The sequence below is a fragment of the Delphinus delphis genome, chromosome 15 (assembly GCF_949987515.2).
Source record: "Delphinus delphis chromosome 15, mDelDel1.2, whole genome shotgun sequence".
Lineage (NCBI taxonomy): Eukaryota > Metazoa > Chordata > Mammalia > Artiodactyla > Delphinidae > Delphinus > Delphinus delphis.
The window spans coordinates 51,550,168-51,572,224 of NC_082697.1; the positions used below are offsets into that span (position 1 = coordinate 51,550,168).

At 40.9% G+C, this 22,057-nt stretch overlaps 1 protein-coding gene across 2 annotated transcripts; it reads right to left on the reverse strand.

Annotated features, from left to right (window-relative positions):
* Positions 1 to 4,869: 4,869 nt before the first annotated feature.
* ZNF200 (zinc finger protein 200) lies at positions 4,870 to 18,002 on the reverse strand. 2 transcript variants are annotated; one of them, XM_060033014.1, is made up of 5 exons: positions 17,864 to 18,002; positions 16,820 to 17,146; positions 16,098 to 16,189; positions 15,676 to 15,799; positions 4,870 to 7,134 (listed from the first exon to the last, which is right to left on the reverse strand). In XM_060033014.1, exons 2-5 carry the CDS (start codon positions 17,064 to 17,066, stop codon positions 6,380 to 6,382), a joined length of 1,218 nt encoding a protein of 405 aa, XP_059888997.1. In that variant the 5' UTR covers positions 17,067 to 17,146; positions 17,864 to 18,002; the 3' UTR covers positions 4,870 to 6,379. The 2 variants fall into 2 exon arrangements, with proteins under 2 accessions (XP_059888997.1, XP_059888998.1); XM_060033015.1 differs by having other exon boundaries at positions 16,820 to 17,227.
* Between the last annotated feature and the right edge of the window lie 4,055 nt (positions 18,003 to 22,057).

Consider the following 22,057-nt stretch of genomic DNA (forward strand, 5'->3'; position numbering starts at 1 on the left):
AAGGAGATTAAGTGACTGTCTCAAGGTCCCACAGTTAGGACATGGTGGAATCAGGTTTCTGACGTATCCAGCTCCATGACCAAGTCCATCCTCTGAATGCCTCTGTAAATTCATATAGAGATGAATAGATGTAGATATATAAATATAGGTATAGAGAGATATAGATATATTTTTAGATTCTCTGTTCTGATACACTGATATGAGCTTTTATTATTGGGCTAATACCATGCTATTTTAGCTTGAGGCTTTTTAAAAAGTTTATAATACTTCACAATATCTGGTAGATTATTCTTGCAAAATTATGCCAAGATGCATGTATAGAAATATTTATTATTGTAAAACTAAATAGATATAACACTTGGAAATACCCCAAGTGTCCATCTAAAGGGGAGCAATTCAGTAAATTATGATCCATCCTTATGGAATCCAGTACAGCCACTCAAAGACTGTAGTAGATTTGTAAGTTCTGATGTGCAAAGAATTCCCAAGATATAACCTAAGGAGTGTTTTACAAACTCATCTCTTTAGTGTAGATGAAAATAAAGGATTATATTGGCATAAACATTTTAGGAGAGATACCCCAAACCTCTTCATCAGTTCCACCTTTTCATGTTAATACATACGGACTTAACCTTGTTTCTAAAGGAAATGTATACCATTTATTTTTCAAAATAATTGAAATAATTTGAAATATTTTTCAAAATATTTTATCAAAATAAGTAATAAAGAACCTCCCCACCAGTCTATTTAGTTGACATATTATTTTATTTAAATAGCTGTGATTGATGAACATTTAGGTTGTCCAGTGTTTTTTAGTTTAGTTTTGTTTTTTTAATTTATTTTTGGCTGCTTTGGGTCTTCGGTGCTGCACACGGGCTTTCTCTAGTTGCAGTGAGCGGGGGCTACTCTTCGTTGCAGTACGCGGGCTTCTCATTGCAGTGGCTTCTCTTGTTGTGGCGCATGGGCTCTAGGTGCGTGGGCTTCAGTAGTCATGGCATGCGGGCTCAGTAGTTGGGGTGCATGGGCTTAGTTGCTTTGTGGCATGTGGGATCTTCCAGGACCAGGGCTCGAACCCATGTCCCCTGCATCGCCAGGTGGATTCTTAACCACTGTGCCACCATAGAAGCCCCTTGTCCAGTGTTTTATCATTACAAATGTGCTGTGTAAGACATCCTTGTGTCTGTACCTTTGCTTACATTTGCGAGAATATCCTATCTGACCACACTATCTTCATTTCTGAGTTGTTTATATTTATCCTTTTTACTAGAATGTAATCTCCACGAGGACAAGGATTTTAATCTTTTCTATTATTGTTTGGCAAATATTTAGTCCCCACTCACTTCCCCTTGGGGTAACATATACTTTCCTATTCTGTTGACTTTGAACTTGGCTGTGTGACTTTCCTTAGCAAAATGTGAGTAGTCAAAACATGAGACCTTAAATCTGCTTGTGCAGCTTGGTTTGGCTCTTGTGCTGCCATGATTACCACAAGAAGGACTTCACCAAGTAGCTGCTGCCCCTTTAGTCCAGGTTTCAGAACGTGACACGAGAATCAGACCTCAATCCAACCTGAAGTCTAGGGTGAAGCAGAGCCACCTCAACCAACCTGTAGACCCAGGAGTGAGAAAAACAAATGCTTACTATAATCAACTGAGTTTTGGGATATCTTCCCTAAGTACCACTGCAGCAATAACTGACTAATTCAGTACAGAGATGTGGAGAGTATCATAACAAAAGCCTAAAATATGTGGCATTGGTCTTAGGATCAAAGAAATTGTTTTTTTGGCCACAACGTGCATCTTGTGGGCTCTTATTTCCCTAACCAGGCATTGAACCTGGGTCCTCAGCAGTGAAATCGCGGAGTCCTAACCACTGGACCTCCAGAGAAGTCCTTATTTCCTTGTCCTATTGCATTTGCTAGAACTTCCAGTAGGTGTTGAATAGGAGTGGTGAGAGGGGATATCCTTGTTCCTGATCTTTCTTATTCCTGATCTTAGTGGGAAGGCGTCTAGTTTCTGACCATTAATTATGATGTTGGCTGTAAGTTTTTTTTTTTTTTTTGGCTCTAAGTTTTTATACATGTTCTTTATCAAGTTGAGGAAGTTTCCCTCTATTTTTAGTTTGCTGAGGGTTTTTATCACAAATGGGTGTTGGATTTTGTCAAATGCTTTTTCTACAGCTGATCTGATTATAAGATTTTTCTTCTTCTTTTTTTTTTTAATGTTCATTGCTTTTGAAATGTTGAACCAGACTTGCATACCTGGAATAAATTTCATTTGATCATCATAGATAATTCTTTTTATACACTATTGGATTCAAGTTGATAATATTTTGTTGAGAATTTTGGTGTGAATATCCGTGAGAGATATTAGCTGTAGTTTTCCTTTCTTGTAATGGCTTTGTCTGGTTTTGGTATTTGGGTAATGCTGGACTCACAGAATGAGTTAGGACGTGTTCCTTTTGCTTGTATTTTCTGGAAGAGATGGTAGAGAATTGTCATAATTTCTTCCTTAAACATTTTATAGCATTCATAATGAAACCATCTGTGCCCAGTGCTGTTTTGGAAGGTTATTAATTATTCAGTTTCTTTAATATGGGCCTATTCTGATTATTTTTTCTTGAGTGAGTTTTGGTAGATTGTGTCCTTCAAGGAATTGGTCCATTTCCTCTAGGTTATCAAATTTATAGGCATAGAGTTATTCATAATATTCCTTTATTATCATTTTCTTGCCCACAGGATTCATAGTGATGGCCCCCTTTTTTCATTTCTGATAATAGTAATTTGTGCCTTCTCTCTTCTTTTGTTAGTTAGCCTGGCTAGAGGTTTATCAATTGTATTGGTCTTTTCAAAGAACCAGCTTTTGATTTTGTTGATTTTTCTCTGTTGATCTTGTTGATTTTCTCTATTGATTTCCTACTTTTAATTTCTTTGATTTCTTTTCTAATTTTTATTTTACCTTTTCTTCTGTTTGGATTTAATTTCCTCTTTTGTAGATCATAAGGTAGAAACTTAGATGATTGATTTTAGATATTTATTCTTTTCTAATATATGTATCCAATGCTATAAATTTCCCTCTAAGCATTGCTTTCACTGCATCCCAAAATTTTCATAAGTTTTATTTCCATTTTCATTTACTTTAAAATATTTTAAATTTTTTCTTGAGACTTCTTCTTTGACCCGTTTGTTACTTAGATGTGTGTTGTTAAATCTCCAAATATTTTGGGATTTTTCAGCCAACTTTGTTATTAACTTCTAGTTTAGTTTAATCTCATTGTGATCTGAGAACATATTTTGTGATTTCTATTCTTTTAAATTTGCTGAGGTGTGTTCCATGGCCCAGATGTGGTCTATCTTGGTGATGCTTCATGTGAGTTTGAAAAGAATGTGTATTCTGCTGTTGTTGGGTGAAATATTCTATATATGTTTAGTGAAGTGTTGGAATTGGAGGTGAAGCTGGAGTGGGCTCGAGAGAGTGGAGAGGATGAGACTCACCCTGATGACTAAGGTTAATGAAAACCATTATTTTTATTAGCTTTATCATATGCCACCCTATTTATCCAACCATTTAGGTCATTTCTAATTTTTTCAGCATTATGATGTTGTGATACCTCCCCTTGTACATAGAAGATGAATTGCTGGGTCAAGGAGTAATAGTTTTAACATTCTTGTCACAGTAAATGGATACTGCTGTCATCCCTCTTCTGCCAAGCCAAACGTTTACACACACACACACACACACAAAACCTGCTCATTTAATGCACCTAAAATGGTACCTTGTTCTTTCAATATATAATTCTTAGATTACTATTAAGGCCAAACGTTCTTTCATATATTTCTTTTAGCCACTCATGTTTATCTGAAGATTATCTGTTCATGTCTTATTACTAGAACATCCCTTCGCTGCTCCCTTCCTCCCCCATCTCATCCTTCTGGTCTCAGTTTAAATGTCACTTCCCCAGAAGTCCTCCCTAGAAAACCCACCGGTATCACTCCTAGCAGCCTTTCCTTCCTAGCACTTGTGTGTAGCTGCATACCTGTTTTTGAGATTTACTGAATTTCTGCCCCCACCGGCACCCCACACCCTGGGAAACTCCATGGGTTTGTTGCTCCCCATTACAACCCAGGGCCTGGTGCCAAGGCTTTAGAGGATGTGTGCTTTAGATTTATAGCTGCTGTAGGAATAGGATCTTTGGTCCTTCATATTTTCTAACTGGACTTTGCTGCTCTACTGGAAAACCATTCATTGTTGTGTTTACTTTTTCTCATTAGCTGTTGTCAGGCTCCTTATCAAGCACTTACTTGTCCAACAGCTTCTCGGGGTGCCCTCCCAGGGACCTCGACCTTGCACACTTTACTGGCGGGGCACGGAAGACACTTGCTGGGTGTAGGGAGGGGGTTTGGGTCACGGGAGTATCACCAACCCAAACATCTTGGGGACCTTGTGGCCTGACTGTTGGGCAGGGAACAGGACCATCTTGCCCCCGGGACCTCACCCTCTCCTGTCACTGCCCGGCAGCCATTTAGCCTTTTAAGTTTTCTGGGTGCACAGGTGGGTCCCTCTGCACAATAACTGGGTGGACTCTGGCCAGACTTGCAAAGGAATAAGAGAATAATGCTGGCAGCCAGTTTTGTCCCTTATTTTAAAGGATACAGTAGGCTTGAAAGACAACATTGATAAAGGCTGTTTTAGTGTGGCTTTAAATGTTGGGGTTTCTTTTTCTATCTTTAATTAGGACTCAGGACTGAATTGTATCATAAAATGTCCTTTTAGCATGCTCTGTACAACAACAAAGCTTAAGAACCACATATTTTAACAAAAAAGAGCAATAGGCATAAAGGAAGAAACAAAACTACTATTTGTAGATGGTATAATTTTTAACCACAAATTTTAACAGAACTGAGAAATTACAAAATTACTGAACATTACATTCAGAGAAGTGGCTAGTTTTGCAAATATATAATTAAAAATAACTTTCCTATGTAAGAGCAATAACCAACTAGAAAAATATAATGAAAAAAACTATTTACAGTAACAAAATTGTGTAGAACTTACATGAAGAAAATTAGAAAAACTTAGGAATACTCTAATCAATGGAAAGATATGTTTCTGGATAGGAAACAAAATTTGTAAAGGTAATTTTCCCCCAATAGTACTGATATATAGGATTTTAACCTATTCCAATCAAAATACCAATGTAAAACCTTAGGAAATCTAAGAATAGCAAGACTGATCAAGAATCCTTAAAATGACGCACCACAGGATCGGTCCCGTGAAGGCACCGCTGGCCCTGCCTCTGGCAGACAAGTCAGGAGTCTGGGTATCAGGAGGCCAAAGAGAACAAATATCCACTACAATGAGGACACTGGAACCCTGTCTCCTGAGGGGTAATGTGAGCTAGCTATTGGAGACATAATTTCTAAAAGTAAAACACTTTGCTTGTGAGGTAGTGACCACCCATTGCCAAAGGTCTGATGGGAAATACGCATATGGCAAGTTTACTGACCAGCCATGGATCCAAGCCAACGTCCTCCTCCTCCTCTTGCCGTTTCCTTCCTAGCAGGTTTTCTTCTAGACTCAACAGAGGGGCAAGATTCTAAAGAGCTTTTCCAGGAGCGGGGCTGGGTGGCCAGGCCTGAGCGACCCAAACTTCTTTTGGCAAGGGAAAGGCATGAGAGAGCCGTGTGAGCAATTAATTGCGGAACAAAATGCAGTGAGAACAGCAGACACTTTTAAATAATGCTCTGAAAAGGATTTCTGTAAAACAGTCACTTTTCACCACAAACTGCAAATGTTATTGAAATTCATCATTAGATCACATACAAATGACAGAGTAAGTCCTTAACATTCACTTGCTGTATTTTCCTAAATTCCAAAGTAAACAACCCCTTTCAACTCTCAGGCTTTAAGGGTATCCTTAGAGGGTTATATGAGTTGCTAGTAGAAGCTGTTGACCTAACAAATCAGTAGTTTGGTTCTTTTAGGGGAACACAGTTCCAGATAAGGACGTTTACATTATTTCTCAAGTGTGAATTCCTATGTGGGGGAAAAGCTGGATATACTTTCAGGACACTCATCACTCTTCACCTTGAAGGTAAGCATCCCCCAGACTTATATTTCAAAGCATTTTTCAGGGAAGGGGTCTGTGACCTGTACATTGTTATACAAGTTCACAAAAGCTCGAGTCCAAAAAGCCTGGTTGCTAACTGAGGTATAGCCCTTGAGGATGTTTTTGTTTTTGTTTTCTTCCCCCCTGTGAATTTTCTAAAAACTTGAGGTTTCAGCAAACATGGGTATTTATCCAATTTTGGCTATAATGAGGTTTTCTTATCTGTATCTTTTCAGATAGCCTGGGAATTCAGAATTCCTTAAGGAATATTTCAGGTTGAGGCAGGACCATCAGACCTTTCCCGATCCCACTTCTGTTTTCGGATCTTACATGCTGAATGGGTTTTTTCATGCCGGGTACAGTTTGACAGCCGACCAAACCTCCTCCCACACTTTGTACAACCATATGGCCTCTCAGCCTCGTGACTCTGCAGATGAATCACAAATTCTTTGTTTCCTGGGAAGGTTTTCCCACATTCTGGACACTTAAATATCTTCTCCCTTATATGGATTCCCTCATGGCGACTCCGATGAGAATTCTGACGAAAGTTTTTCCCACACTGAGAACATGAATAAGGTTTCTCTCCTGTATGGATTCGCTCATGTTTATTAAGGTTTGTTTTATGATTGAAGCTTTTCCCACAGTGACTACAGTCATAGGGTTTTTCTCCAGTGTGAGTCCTCTGGTGGGAAATAAGGTAAGAACTTTCATTAAACTGTTTCCCACACAGTGGACAAGTATACCATCTTCTTGTTCTCCGATTTCTGGTAAGTGCGATAACACTGATATCCACATATTTTGAGAGTTCCTCTAGTGGAGTATCATTTTCGATGGTAACTAAAAGATTTCTCATTTTCCTTTCCTTTGGAATGCATGTATTTAGTCCTTCCTCTTTCTGGCAATCTGGAGGTTGCTCAGAGACCACGGAGCAATCAATTTCATCACAATCTGAAGACTTTTCTCTCTGTTCTTCATTCTCTACAGGTTCTTTCTGAAGATCTTCACCCTCAGGATTACTGTCACTGACTGTTGAAACAGAGAGAGAATTTAATAACTTTTGAGGGCTATGATACCAGGCAGGAAAAAACAAGTCAGATTTCTCATGAAACAATAACCTTGAAAGTCAGAAATCTGAGGACTGGCTGATAATTGCCATCAACACTTTTCTACCCTTAATGAGGGTGGGATACATGACTGATAAATCTTTGCATACCCCATAAAGCAAGCACACAGTCCTCTTTTTACTTTTCTTTAAAAATTGGAATGAGTGGGACTACATTAAAATATTTCATTTGTTTGTTTTCTGAATAAGCACCAACTACTCATTCAACAAGTTCATACTGACCTTATATTCTGTGTAGAGCACTGAGCTAATAAGGACCAGGGGATGAAGGACATAAATACTAAAGGGTACTACTTGTAATCTTTAGGAGGCTAGTAAGTGAATGGTAAGATGAGTTACTTCTAGGTTTTCACTACATTAAATATTAAAATATTATAGTATTAGGTAATATTATAATATCCAATATAGTGAAAAACTGGAAAAATTCAAATGACCACAACTAAAGAAGGTACAGCAAATTCACACAATGGATTATTATTTGGACACTAAAGGATTACTACAATTGATAAAATGAAACTATGTTAGAAGTCAATAGTTGTCATTTTGGGGGAGGAAGGAGAGCAGTGACTGAGCAGGGGGCACAGAGGGATTTCTGGGCTGTTAGGAATAGTCAATTTTGGGTGTGGTTAGATAAATGTGTACATTTTGTGAAAATCTGAGCTGTACACTTAGGATCTGTAGACTTTTCTGCATTTGCATTTCCCAAAAAAAGTCTGTGTAAAATAACAAATTATAAAAACTAGGCAACAAAGTGAAAAAAAAAAAAAGTATGCTCTGAACAGGTGACGTGACAAGGGATTTGTCTAACTCCAGGCAACTTACTGAGATTAAAGTAAAGGATTAAATCAACCACTTAGATAATGTGACTGAACATGAAGCTAGAATATGAATTTCTGCTGGATTTAGCAGTTTCACACCAATAGAATTTTTTCTTTTAAATTATTTCTTTTAATGATTCCCTTAGGATAATGAAAATGCTGGGTCAAAGCACATGCCAATTTTTATCACAGCTCTTGGTATGAACTGTTATACTACTTTCCAAACAAGCTGTACAAATTTCAATACAATCATCAACATGTGGTTATCAATTTTACCTAATCTTGCTGGCAGTAGATATAATTTTCAAATATTTAATAGGTATACAATGGTTTCTCATTGTAGCTTTACTTTGCACTTTGATTACTGCAAACTAGTAATTTATCTATTGGGCTGAGACTTTATCAATCACTACTGATATATTAATGGAAGTCTCCCTCTATAATAACTCCACGACTTAAAACCAGAAAAAAAAATTAGTCTTAAAATCTGATAAATTTCTATTGTTTCCTGGCCATTTTTTTTTAAAAAGGTATTTTTTAAATTAATTTATTTATTTGGCTGCATTGGGTCTTCGTTGCTGTGCACAGGCTTTCTCTTTTTGTGGCGAGCGGGGGCTACTCTTTGTTGCGGTGCACAGGCTTCTCATGGTGGTGGCTTCTCTTTGTTGTGGAGCACGGGCTCTAGGTGCACAGGCTTAGGTGCTCTGCGGCATGTGAGATATCTTCCTGGACCAGGGATTGAACCTGTGTCCCCTGCATTACCAGGTGGATTCTTAACCACTGTGCACCCAGGGAAGTCCTCTAGCCATTCTTTTATGCCTTATTATTACAGTTAACTCTAATACATTTGGAGTTTAGTATCACACTGTTTGTTGTTTGTAACATGTCTAATATTGGTAAAACCAGTCAGAACATCCACTTCTACCTTTTCACAAATTTGACTGAGTGTATTTACAGTATAAATAAATTTGGAGGGCACTGCTATCTTTATTTTACATGATTTTAGTTTTCCAGTTTAGACCTGTTTCTCTCCAATATTTAAGAATCTTCTTTTCTATTTACCAATAAAACATTTCTCTAGCTTACTCCTATCTTACAGTCATTCTGAATGACAGCTCTCATTATTTTGTGTTTATTTAAGAATGCTATTTATTGGGCTTCCCTGGTGGCACAGTGGTTAAGAATCCACCTGCCAGTGCAGGGGACATGGGTTCAAGCCCTGGTCCGGGAAGATCCCACATGCCACGGAGCAACTAAGCCCGTGTGCCACAACTACTGAGGCTGCGCTCTAGAGCCCACAAGCCACAACTACTGAGCCCACGTGCCACAAGACTAGAGCCTGTGCTCCGCAACAAGAGAAGCCACCGCAATGAGAAGCCCGTGCACCGCAAGGAAGAGTAGCCCCCTCTCACCATGACTAGAGAAAGCCCACGCACAGCAATGAAGACCCAACACAGCCAAAAATAAATTTAAAAAAAAAGAATGTTATTTATTGATTGTTAAATACTTATTCCTATCAACCTACTTTAAAACTATTAAATATAATAATGTTTTAGTTGATCCTTCTAGATTTTCTAAGTACAAATCATATTTTGGTTCCCTCTCTTTCCAATATTCATTCTTCTCAACCCCTTTTTCTTATCTTCTTGCTTTAGAAAATTAGTTAATGATATTAATAGTGATAGCAGGTTTCTTTATTCTCAGTTTTCAGGAATTATCATCAGCGTTTTATGAATGATTATAAACATTAGGTTATATTAAAGAGCTAAATATCTGTTTTCAGAACAATTAGTTGAAACTCATAAGATTTTTCTGAAAGGGTCAATGAAAATACAGTCGACTTCAACAACACAGGTTTGAACTGTGAAAGTCCACTTATACGCAGAATGTTTTCAACAATAAGTACTACAGTACTGTGCAATCCAAGGTTGGGTGAATCTGCAGATGCAGAACCATGGATATAGAGGAACAGCGGGTATGGAGGGCTATCAATTATGCATTGATTTTTGACTGCTGGGGGGGTCAGCACCCCTTATCCCTGTGTTGTTCATGGGAAACTGTATTTTACCTTCCTTTACTGTACTAACTTTAAAAATAAAATAATTTTAGTAGCTAATATATTTATATGGCTCAAAAAATCAAAACATGAAAAAGTATACACAGAGAGCATTACTCTCATACCTCTCCATCCAGTCTATTCATTCCCCAGACAGGTAGCAGTTTTTATTAATTTCTTTTTGTTTTCCCATTGTTTCTTTAGGCAATACGTTTTCTTTTTCTCCCCATTTCTTACATAAAAGGTAGTACACTATGTATATTTCTGCTACTTGCCTTACTTCAGTCACTATATTCCAGTGCACAGAGATTATCATGGTATGATGTGTGGAAACATACCGTATTCAACCAGCCCCCTGCAGAAACACTTGGATTGTTTTCAACTTTGTTTTTACAAACAATACCACAATGAATAAACCCTGTTTGTACATTATTTTGAATGTGTGCTATTGCTATTATCTGTAATTCAGATTCCCTGAAGTGGGTCTGCTAGATCAAAAGGTAAATGCATCTGTAATATGGGTAATTACAGATTCTCATAAACAGGAACTGTACCATTCTGCATGCCCACCAGCAATATACCCATCTCCCAACAACCTCACCACCAATGTGTTGTTTCTGATTTCTATAAATCTGATAGATTTTTTTTAAAAAAGGTAACTCAGTAAAGGTTTTATTTGCATTTCTAATTATGAGAAGGGCTGGACATCTTTCATGTATTTTATTTTTAAAATTTCTTTTATTGATTAATTTACTTATTTTTGGCTGCGTTGGGTCTTCATTGCTGCTTGTGGGCTTTCTCTAGTTGCGATGAGCAGGAGCTACTCTTTGTTGCCGTGTGCAGGTTTTTCGTTGCAGTGGCTTCTCTTGTTGCAGAGCACGGGCTCTAGGCGCATGGGCTTCAGTAGTTGTGGCTTCCAGGCTCTAGAACACAGGCTCAGTAGTTGTGGCGCATGGGCTTCGTTGCTCCGCAGCATGTGGGATCTTCCTGGACCAGGGCTCGAACCCATGTTCCCTGCATTGGCAGGCGGTTTCTTAACCACTGTGCCACCAGGGAAGCCCTCTTTCATGTATTTTAGAGTAATTTGTATTTCTGAGAAAATCTGTTGATCTTTCTGTTCCCAATTTCTAGAAATTCTTAATAAATTAGGCTTTTGTCTGATATAAGGTGCAAATATTTACCTCCAATTTACTGCATTTTATTTGCTCAGATATTTTTTATTTTGTCATACAGAAGTTTTAAATTTTTTTTTTTTTTTTTTTTTTTTTTTGCGGTGCGCGGGCCTCTCACTGTTGTGGCCTCTCCCGTTGTGGAGCACAGGCTCCAGATGCGCAGGGTCAGCGGCCATGGCTCACGGGCCTAGCTGCTCCGCGGCATGTGGGATCTCCCCAGACCGGGGCACGAACCCGTGTCCCCTGCATCGGCAGGCGGCCTCTCAACCACTGCGCCACCAGGGAAGCCCTTAAAATTTTTATGTATTTACTTTATTGATCTTTTCTTTCAAGACTTCTGGATTTTTGAGTCTTAATTAGAAAAGCCTTCCTAGGCCACAGTTATAAAGGAATTCACCCTTTGATCCACTGGGAGTTTTTCTTGGTGTGCAAAATAAGGTATGATTCACCAAACGGCTACTAAGTTGTCACAACACCTTTTATCAAAAAGTCCCTCTTTACCTTGCTGATTGGAGATTCCAACTTTATCACACACTAAGTCCTCATGTGTATTTGAACCTATTTCTGCACTTTTTTTTTACTTAATTAATTTTGTTATTAATTAGTTTATTTTTGGCTACGTTGGGTCTTTGTTGCTGCGCGTGGGGCTTTCTCTAGTTGCAGAGAGCGGGGGCTACTCTTCGTTGCAGTCTGCGGCCTCTTCATTGCAGTGGCTTCTCTTGTTGCAGAGCACGGGCTCTAGGCGCACGGGCTTCAGTAGTTGTGGCGCATGGGCTTAGTTGCTCTGCAGCATGTGGGATCTTCCCCGACCAGGGATCGAACCCATGTTCCCTGCACTGGCAGGCGGATTCTTAACCACTGCGCCACCAGGGAGGTCCCTGGACTTCTTATTCCATCCCATTGATCTATCTAGTCACATGCCAATACTATATACTGTTTTCATGACAGGCTTTAGAGGCTGCTTTAATACCTGATACGGCTAGAACCCTCCTGCACCACTGCTCTTCTCTTCAATTTTCTCCGTTACTTGTAGTTATTTTTCCATTTGAATTTGAGATCGGACTGCCTACTTCCAGGGGAAAAAATCCTATTGGTTTTGTTAAAGGGATTACATTGAATTCATAAATCAATTTGGGGAGAACTGACCTTTTTTTATGTTAAAATCTTCCCCACCAAGAACATGATACTTCTTTCCATTCATTCAAATCTACTTCTGTGTCCTTTAGAAGTGTTTTAAAGTTTTCCTCACAATTTTTGCGCACTTCTTAAGTTTATTCCTAGGTGTTTAATCTTTTTTGTTCCTACTGTATACCTTCTAAATGATTGTGTTTGCATGAATGATTTCGGTATAATAATTTTACATCTCATTGCCTTACTAAATGCTTATTATCTGGAATAAGCTTTCAGACATTCTCTAGGATTTTCCAGCTACACAATTATATCATATGTAAATAGGTATAGTTTTATCTTTCTCTTAAGTTCTTATAATACGGCTATTTTCCTTCTCATTTAACTGCACTGGGTAATACCTGAAACAAAATATTAGACAGTAGTAGTGGTAGTGGGCTTCACTGTTGTATTCCTAATTCTAGTGGGAATGCCCCCAGTGTTTCCCATTAAAGATGATGCTGGCTGAAAGGATATGTAGCCCATTAAGGAAGTATCCATTAGTCACTAGTTTGTTAAGTGTTCTTATGAAGAGGTTTGTATTTTGTCAAGTATCTTTTCAATAACTATGAAAATGATCATAGGCTATTTCTTTTTATTTTCAGATGGATAGACTTATAACAAATAGACTTTCTATGACTAAATCATTTTTGTATTCCTGGAATAAATCTTATTTGGTCATTGCAATTTTCATCAGATTGTGATATCTTTGTTACACTAATGTCATAAAAAGAACCTGGAAGTTTTCCTTCTTCTTCTATACTCTGAAAGTTCTCACAGAATTTGAACTGTCAGATTTTTAAAGATTTACAAGAATTTTCTGTGAAACTAAGGCTGGTCCTTTTTCTTGTGTGTGGGACTAGTTTTCTGACAATTTCAGTTTCCTCTATGGAAATTGGTTTATCTATTTGTGTGTAAATCATTCTACTTATTAGTTCCTCTACTTTTTCTATTTTTACCTTATTGATTTCTAAGTTTGTATTTATTAATATTTTGTTCCTGTTTTCCCTTACCTTGTTTTCCTAACTGTAAATCAGAGGCTTAATTAATTTCTGTAAACCAGTATACATTTTTTTTATCCCTGCATATTCTTATGAGTACCACTTTAGATTATACCATAGATTCTGATAGTGTTATGCAGAAAAATTATGCGATTTTAATTTGTATTACTCCTTTGACCCAAAGTTACTTAATAGTTTTAAATTTTACTGGTAGAAAGAAATTGTTTTCTCTGATTTCATTATTAATTTCTAGTTGTATTGCATTGTGATAGATCCTAATGTATAATTTCTACTCTTTGGACTCTATTGTGTTTTTGTTGCATAGTATGTAGTCAATTTGTATCAATCTTGGAAAGGTATATTCTCTTACCACAGTAGAGGGCAGAAACAACCATAAGAACTATCTCACTGAGAATTTAAGTGCTCTACCTTTTTGGTTGTTTTCATGTGGTTTACTTGGACTGAAACACAAATTCTGTCTTCCTCTGTCAAGGGCCTTCCTTTTGATTCCTGTCCCCACGAGGTTCATTCCCTTACACTTTTCCCTTTGCAAACCGACCAAATGTTACTATTTCAACTATCAGCTATATGCTGATGACTCCCAAATCTTTACATCCTTACATCTGAGCTCCAATCCCCAATGTCCAAGTGCCCAGAGGATAACCTCATTTTATTTCCTGCCATGGACTGAATCTCATTTAAAATCAAATCCGTGTTCTTCCAAACTCTGCTCCTGGGTCCAAATCCTGCCTTGACGTATCAAAGCTCTTTACAGCTGTAATTTAGAAGCTCTTAGAGAGTAGAAATGGAGCCTTATATATATTTTTAACCTCCTGAATATCAACTCCAAAACCCAACCCTGCCTGAAGGTAAAACAGCATTTATTAAATGTGGTGAATGACTCTAAGCTTAAATCATCAGCTTCACAGTATGGATAAGGGAGAAGAAAGGAGAGGGTGAGGATTGGGTCTCAGGTCCTCAACGTGCAGGACCAAAGTGTTCCTGGAGTTGGCAACATGCCCAACAGTCAGTCACCCAAAATAAATGCTAGCTTTGCCTAAGACTCAGGAAAAACTCAGTGTAATAAATCTGATCTGTTTATACAGTTTCCTAAAATAAAATATTACATATAATAATCTATGGGAAATTAACCAGGCCTATTATGTACCACCACCCCAACCATACAGGATAAGACAACTACAGAGTTGAGTAATCATTATGTATTTCTGTCACCCTAGGCAACTCACAAAACCTCAGCCTCAGAACCAGTCTTGAAGGCAAGGTAAAAAGTATTAGGCACTCAGCAAAATGATTTTTGAGGGACCCTGGCTCTAGGGTAGCAGTATATTTCTAGGGAAAAACTGAAGCATCTCTAAGCAGCTTACAGAGAAGCTGCTGCCAGATGAGTTCCTATGTAGCACCTGTTAGCCACTACTGGGAAATGAGTACAAATGAAGAAGGTTTCATTCACCAACCATATAGGAAATTCACTGATGAAACTAAGAGAAATGCAGCAAGGAGGCAGTACTGTACTGGGCCAAGACTGTGCTCTGGTGTTAGATTCCCTGAGTCCAAAACCCTGCTCTACTACCTACTGCTGTGTGACCTTTAGCAAATTTCTTAACTTCTCTCTGCTTCAGTTCCATCATCTATGAAATAGTAATGATTCCTATACACCACAGTACTATCATAAGAATTACATGAGATAATAAATGCATGCAAAGTAGTTAGAAGTGTCTAGCACATATTGGCACACAAGTGCTTAATAAGTACCAGATGTTATTTCCATCAAAAGTAGGATATATTTTCTCTTTCACTAGTAGGCTTCACAGCTATTGAACATCAAGAAAAAAAAAAAGACTTAAAAGAATTAGTCATGTGTCCAATAAATACACTGATGTAAAATATATCTGTGGGGAGAATACCACTGGGTGCAGAGATTCAGAAACAGTATACTCGCATTTTCTATCTGTTTAAATATTTGATGTGAGTATATCAACCTCAAGTCTTGCTTACCAAGAGAAGTCCCCTCCTTACTGCCCCCAAGATACAGGGAAAATGGCCACTCACAGCTGGAGAAGGCTCTGCCACATGGAATAAATCAAAAATTAAATGTGCATAAACATGTACTTAGCTGGTGTGAACAATGTCTCAAAAAAGTCTGAGATGAAATAGAACATGCTTTTCCCATAGCCTTCAATCTGAACACACAAGAGACTTGATTTCTTACCCAGTAACATCATCTCCCCAATGCTGTTGTCTTGAATCTCTGAGGTGGGCTGCTGAACAGGATCCAAGCTTACACATTCTTCTTGGGAGTGAAATACATTCAAATCCTCAAAGACCACCAGCTCCTGAAAGAGCAACAGGCCCCCTTCCTCTTAGTAACAGAGGTTCCTTGACAGCCCTGCTGTTAAGAAAGACCAAGATCAGGGAAGGGATGGCAAAAGGGATCTAGAAGTCCCATGCAGACAGGAAAGCCTGGCTCAGAGAGGAGCCAGAGGGAAAAAAAAAAGATGACTGTCCAAGGAGGCAGTGAAGAAAGAGCCCCATCTCCCTGCTGACTCCCAAAAGTGGGTTTATATACACGGGAGGGCTGCAAGAGTAGAGAAGGTGATGCACTCAAACAGTGAACAGGAAAACTGAACCCACCTCAGACTCAGCTTTCAAACACAGAGACACTGTCTCCTGTTTCTGCTGGATTCCTTCTCTGGGTAGAAGCTTCACTAAGGGATGAGGTTGCACTGGGGAAAGAGGAAGCTGTAGTTAATAGAAAAGTCAGTGACTCTAATATGGAGACTCTACCCACACCTTGAATCCAGGCTGTCCTCATTCCTTTGGTAGGTAACTCAAGGCTTTTTCTGTTCCTATGAGCCCAGTCAGAGATCAATCCACAAACCACAGGGTCTTGAACCTATATGGGGTCTCTTCACTATGAAAAGGATATTCCCCTAAGCACCTTTTAAAATTCCCATTACTACTAAGGGGAAGGATGGGGAAAGGTAAAGTCTGAAGATGCCCACAGCAAGCACAAAAGTTAACAAAATTCCACATAAGCTGAAGTCAATTCAATAATTCATCCACATTCCTTTATCCTAAAAAGATACTCCCCCTCCCCCAATGTCTGGGTAAAACTGACACTACAGAAAAGATACACACTGTTTATTCTGTGGCTTTACATACACTTAGCAAACCATTCAAGCTCCAGCTTGAGAAAAAAAATACTCCCTCTCCCTGGCACGTTGACTTATTGGAATCAACTCTTTTTTTCCGACACCCACCAACCTAACTTGAATTCATTACTAACAAGGAAGTCTAGCTCAGCTCCCAGTACCATCCCCTTCTCTTCTAGTAAAACAGTATGTGCTTCTTACCTCTGTTCTGAAGATTTGAGCTCACATCCTTCACAATAACCAAGGTCTCCTTGACTTTCTGACTGGGCTGGACTAGGCTTGGCTTGGGCAAGAAGGTGAGGAAGTGCTCCAGAACCAGCTGGTGAATGGTCTTGGGCCCACTAGTAGCATCTCGGAGTAGATCTTGGCCCAGCTTGGAGTTAGGAGGAACTCTCAGTATAAAGGACCTCTTTGGCTTTAGGGGTATAGGAACCACTTTTGCAGCCATCGTGCCTTGAAATCACACACACACTTGTTTCTGCAGAGCTTCAAGAGGCACCTCTTACTGGAGGAAACCTGTCAGTCACGCTGCAGATGAGAGAAACCATGAGTCAGGCTGGAGATGCCTGCACTCCAGTATGTGTCTTGCAAAGTGAGGCCACATGAGATCTAAATCAAAAAGGAAAGATAAACTACGGTAGGGAACTCACAACCGTAAGGAAGATCCCTGACCCGATACTCTTAGCAAGGCCTGAAAGGAATATCCTGAGAATGAAAGCATAAGATGTTCAAACCTCAAGGGCCATCCTCATGAGAAAATGAAGTGCAAACTCCACTGGGAAGAAAGGTTTAACTCATGCTGGTAGAAGAAGCAATGGGCCAGAAGACAGGAAATCCGGGGTCCAATACCGAGGGCATCTGTTTACAAGTCAACTTGGCCACCGAATCTGGCCTCACTGCGTCCCTTGGACCGCAGGTCCCTCGGATGCCCTTCCGGGGGTTGCTGATGGTTCAAGGAGCAAACGCAAGGCCGCATGAGGTGTCTACGTGCGGCCTGCTGACTCCTTTCCGCCCTCAAAGCCCTGTAAGAGCGACAGGGGACATCCCAGTAGGGCCCACCAGGCCAGGCCCGCTCTGCAGCCTCTCCCAGTGGCCAAGGGGCACCTTCACCGCAAAGCCCAGCTGGTGGCATTGCCTGGGGTGCGCTCCCGGCTACCTATCCAGCCAGGCTCCCCTAGCAACAGACTCTGTTCCGCTCCCCAGAGGCCGCCTCAGCCTGGTTCCCGCCCTCCCGGAGCCCCTCACCTCTTGGGGTTCTGCCGCCCCTGGGCGCTCACTGGGGACAGCCCAAAGACCCAGACTCGGGGAGAGACCGGGAAACTAGGCTCGAGAGGGCAAGCCCACCACTAGCCCTTCGGAATGTCCTCACAGGCTGCCGGCGACTACTGGCGTGCGCCGCCGTCACTTGGGGAGGACGGCAGGGACGCGGTGCCTTCTGGGAGGCCGGGCGCCTAGGCAGCAGTGACGTCACGCCCGGTGCCCCGTTTCCGGTGCGGAAGCCTGGTCTCCTCGCTTGGAGCGAGCGGTCTGCGCTTGGGAAGGCGAGGCTCGAGGCCGGCCGGCGGAGCTCTCAGGGACGCAGGGAGGTCAGGTTGGCAGCAGCCACTCTCTCTGCGGCTGTACCTGGGAGATGGAAAGCAGAAGGCTGGCTCAAACCCTCCAAGACAGGTTGGCACCACTCCAGGTACGGACGGTTTAGCTGCAAGGGCTACTGGGAAATGTAGTTCGGTGCTAAACAGCCAATGGGAGATCGCCAGGCGCCGCGGTTGGGGCGGAGCAGGGCCGGGGCTCGACCGGAAGCGGGACGTCTGACGGACCGGAAGGTCTGTGAGAGGCCGACGCAGTTTCCGCCCCAGACCCTTGGGTCTATTAAAAAATTGCGGTGGCGGCGAGGTGGTGGTAGGTTGTGGTTTTTGTCGGTTCTAGGGTCCTGTTACAGCCGTCCCTTTCGGCAGGGGCGGCCCTTCGGTCAGAGCCGGGCGAAGCTCCCCTCCTCTATTGACCAACTTCTACACAGAGGTCTGGACCGGCCATCTTATTTTCTCAGGAATTCTAGCTGTCCATCTCCGTTACCGTCCTCAATTCGTCTTTTCTTTCTGCATTGTTCCCATACTCGGTTCATTTTCCAGTGAGGCAGTGATCAGGAATTGGGGCCACACAAGAGCAGGGATTGCCTTATTCTATGTAAACGCCAGCCTCAGGTAGGATGACTAAAGTGAAAATGAGTTGTGTTTATTAACGGTAACTGTAGGTGACTCACTCAGCTGTGATCTAAAACATGTTATAAAGAGAGTAGTGTCAAAACCGTGTGGCAGGGGCTTCCCTGGTAGCGCAGTGGTTAAGAGTCCACCTACTAATGCAGGGGACACGGATTTGAGCCCTGGTCCGGGAAGATCCCACATGCGGCGGAGCACCTAAGCCCGTGTGTCACAGCTACTGAGCCTGCGCTCTAGAGCCCCTGAGCCACAACTACTGAAGTCCTTGTGCCTAGAGGCCGTGCTCCTCAACAAGAGAAGACAGCGCAATGAGAAGCCCACACACCGCAATGAAGCATAGCACCTGCTCAGCACAGCTAGAGAAAGCTCTCGCGCAGCAACGAAGACCCAACACAGCAGTCAATCAATCAATAAAATAAAAAAGAAAGAAAGAAAGAAAAAACTGTGTGGCAACAAAACTTAAAAAACAAAACGAATACCTGTCTTTCCAGACATCAAAATTACAAAAAAAAAACCTTCTTTAATCAAAGCAGTGTAGTTTGAACTACACGTGAATAAATAGAACAGTATAGCCAAAATTGATCTGAATATATGTCGACCTGTATGCAAGGATAGCATTTAACTTGGTGCTAGCAGAAATGATTCTTCTGGGAAAAAAGGCTCTTGTCTTTACACTACATACAAAAAGATGGAATTTAATAGCCAATGAAAGAATGCTTAAGAGAAGGTTAAGTTTAATATTGAGGCGAAATAGGAAACTGAGGTGCCTTAAAGTAAAATATAAGCTTGTGTGACTGTATTTAAAAAAAAAACTTTAGAAAACAATAAAATCAAGCAGTAGACTGGGACATAATTGTAGAAGATAAACCAGATAAAGACTAAGGCATTCCCGGCATTCAAAGAGCTCCTGCTAACTGACCAAAGACTAAGGCAAAAGCTATGAAGTCATTCCAAAGAGGAGGAAAACTAAATGATCATTAACATTTGAAAAGATGCATAATGGGAATTCCCTGGTGTTTCAGTCGTTAGGAGTCTGTGCTTCCACTGCAGTGGGCATGGGTTCCCTCCCTGGTTGGGGAACTAAGATCCTGCATGCCCCTTCATGCAGTGTGGCAGAAAGAAAGAGAAAGGGAGGAAGGGAAGGAAGGAAAGAAAAAGAATGAAAAGATGCTTAGCCACTTTGGAAACAGTTTGGCAGTCTTTCAAAATGTTAACATAGATTTACTTACTATAGGATCCAGCAATTCCATTCCTAGGTATAAACCCAAGAGAAGTGAAAACTTGTACCTGAAGAGCAGCATTATTCATAATGGCTGAAAAGTAGAAACAACCGGTCTATTGAACAGATTAACAAGATATAGTATATCCATATAATGGGTTATTAGCAGTAAAAAAGGAACAAAGCAGTGATACATGCTGCAACATGGATGAACTTCGAAACATTGTGCTAAGCCAGAGAACCCAGTGACACAAGACTTTGTGTGATTCTTATGTGAAATGTCCAGAATAGGCAAATCCATAGAGATAAAAAGGTTAGTGGTAGCCAGGGGCCGGGGGCAGAGAGGAATAGCAAGTGAATGCTAAGCAGTGCAGGGTTTGTTTTGTGGGTGATAAAAATGTTCCGGAATTAGTGGTGATGTTTGTACACATTGTGGATATACTAAAAACCACTTAGTTGTGTATTTAAAAGGGTGAATTTTATGCTATGAGAATTATATCTCAATTAAAAAAGACCGCCAGACAGGGAAAATTATGTCCTACAAATACAACTGCTTAGTATGTAAAATATTTATGAAGAAGTACTACAGACAACTAAGTTCAAAATCTAGAGTCCACATGGCAAGTAGTTAAAGGACCTGTACCATTTTTATAGACTTGATTGAAGCAATTTTCACATGTTGAAGTATAGGGAAGTCATTCTGGCTTATACGTGATTTGGCTTGACCTTTATACTAACTAGAATAGGCCTGTCTTATGGCCTGTCAAACATACATTATACATCTGCTTTAACCTTTTTTTTTTTTTTTTTTTTGCGGTACGCGGGCCTCTCACTGTTGTGGCCTCTCCCGTTGCGGAGCACAGACTCCGGACGCGCAGGCTCAGCGGCCATGGATCACGGGCCCAGCCGCTCTGCGGCATGTGGGATCTTCCCGGACCAGGGCACGAACCCGTATCCCCTGCATCGGCAGGCGGACTCTCAACCACTGTGCCACCAGGGAAGCCCTGCTTTAACCATTTGAAAAAAGAAAAAGGAATGCAGTTACCAGATTGTTTAGAATTCCACTTTGAAGATAGGGATAAGTGCCCCCCCTTCCCCGCCCCCACGATGCCAGTGCTGGTACTCCTTTGAAGATGAAGTTCTCTTCCCAGACACCAAGGTCATGCTAACTAGCTGTGTGCATGCTAATCTGTCCCTTTTGAAACCTTGAAGGAATGTACCTCTGTCATGTTTGATGTTTCTTCTTTGTTCTGACAAGATATAAAACTGTGGTTCAGATATCCAAAATACAGCCAGGTGGGACTTGTCTGGTGGTCCAGTGGGTAAGACTCCATTCTCCTAGTGCAAGGGGCCTGGGTTCGATCCCTGTTTGGGGAACTAAATCCTGCATGCATGCTGCAACTAAGAAGCCTGCATGCTGCAAGTAAAGATCCAGCGCAGCCAAAATAAATTAAAAAATAAATATTAAAAGAAAAATAGAGCCGGGTGGCGATTGAGATGTAGTTTCAGACATGTGCCTGCATCATTGAGACCCTGAATTTTCTGAACTGTATCAAACTCAAGGATACCACAAGCCATTTTCAAAACAGTATCTGCTAGTAGCTGCCAGCTGCAACCTAATGGTCCAACGTTTCCCCTTGTAACTTTGCAACTATTTTGGACCCCAACCAGTCCATACTTAAAAAGCACTCTTACTTCTTGCCAGCTTCAATTGTAGTTCTTTTTTTAATTTTTTTTATTTTTGGCTGCATTGGGTCTTTTGCTGCACGCGGGCTTTCTCTAGTTTTGGAGAGTGGGGCTACCCTTCGTTGCAGTGCGTGGGCTTCTCATTGCGGTGGCTTCTCTTGTTGTAGAGCATGGGCTCTAGGCACGCGGGCTTCAGTAGTTGTGGTACACGGGCTGTAGAGCACAGGCTCAGTAGTTGTGGTGCACGGGCTTAGTTGCTCCACGGCATGTGGGATCTTCCCGGAGCAGGGCTCAAACCCGTGTCCCCTGCATTGGCAG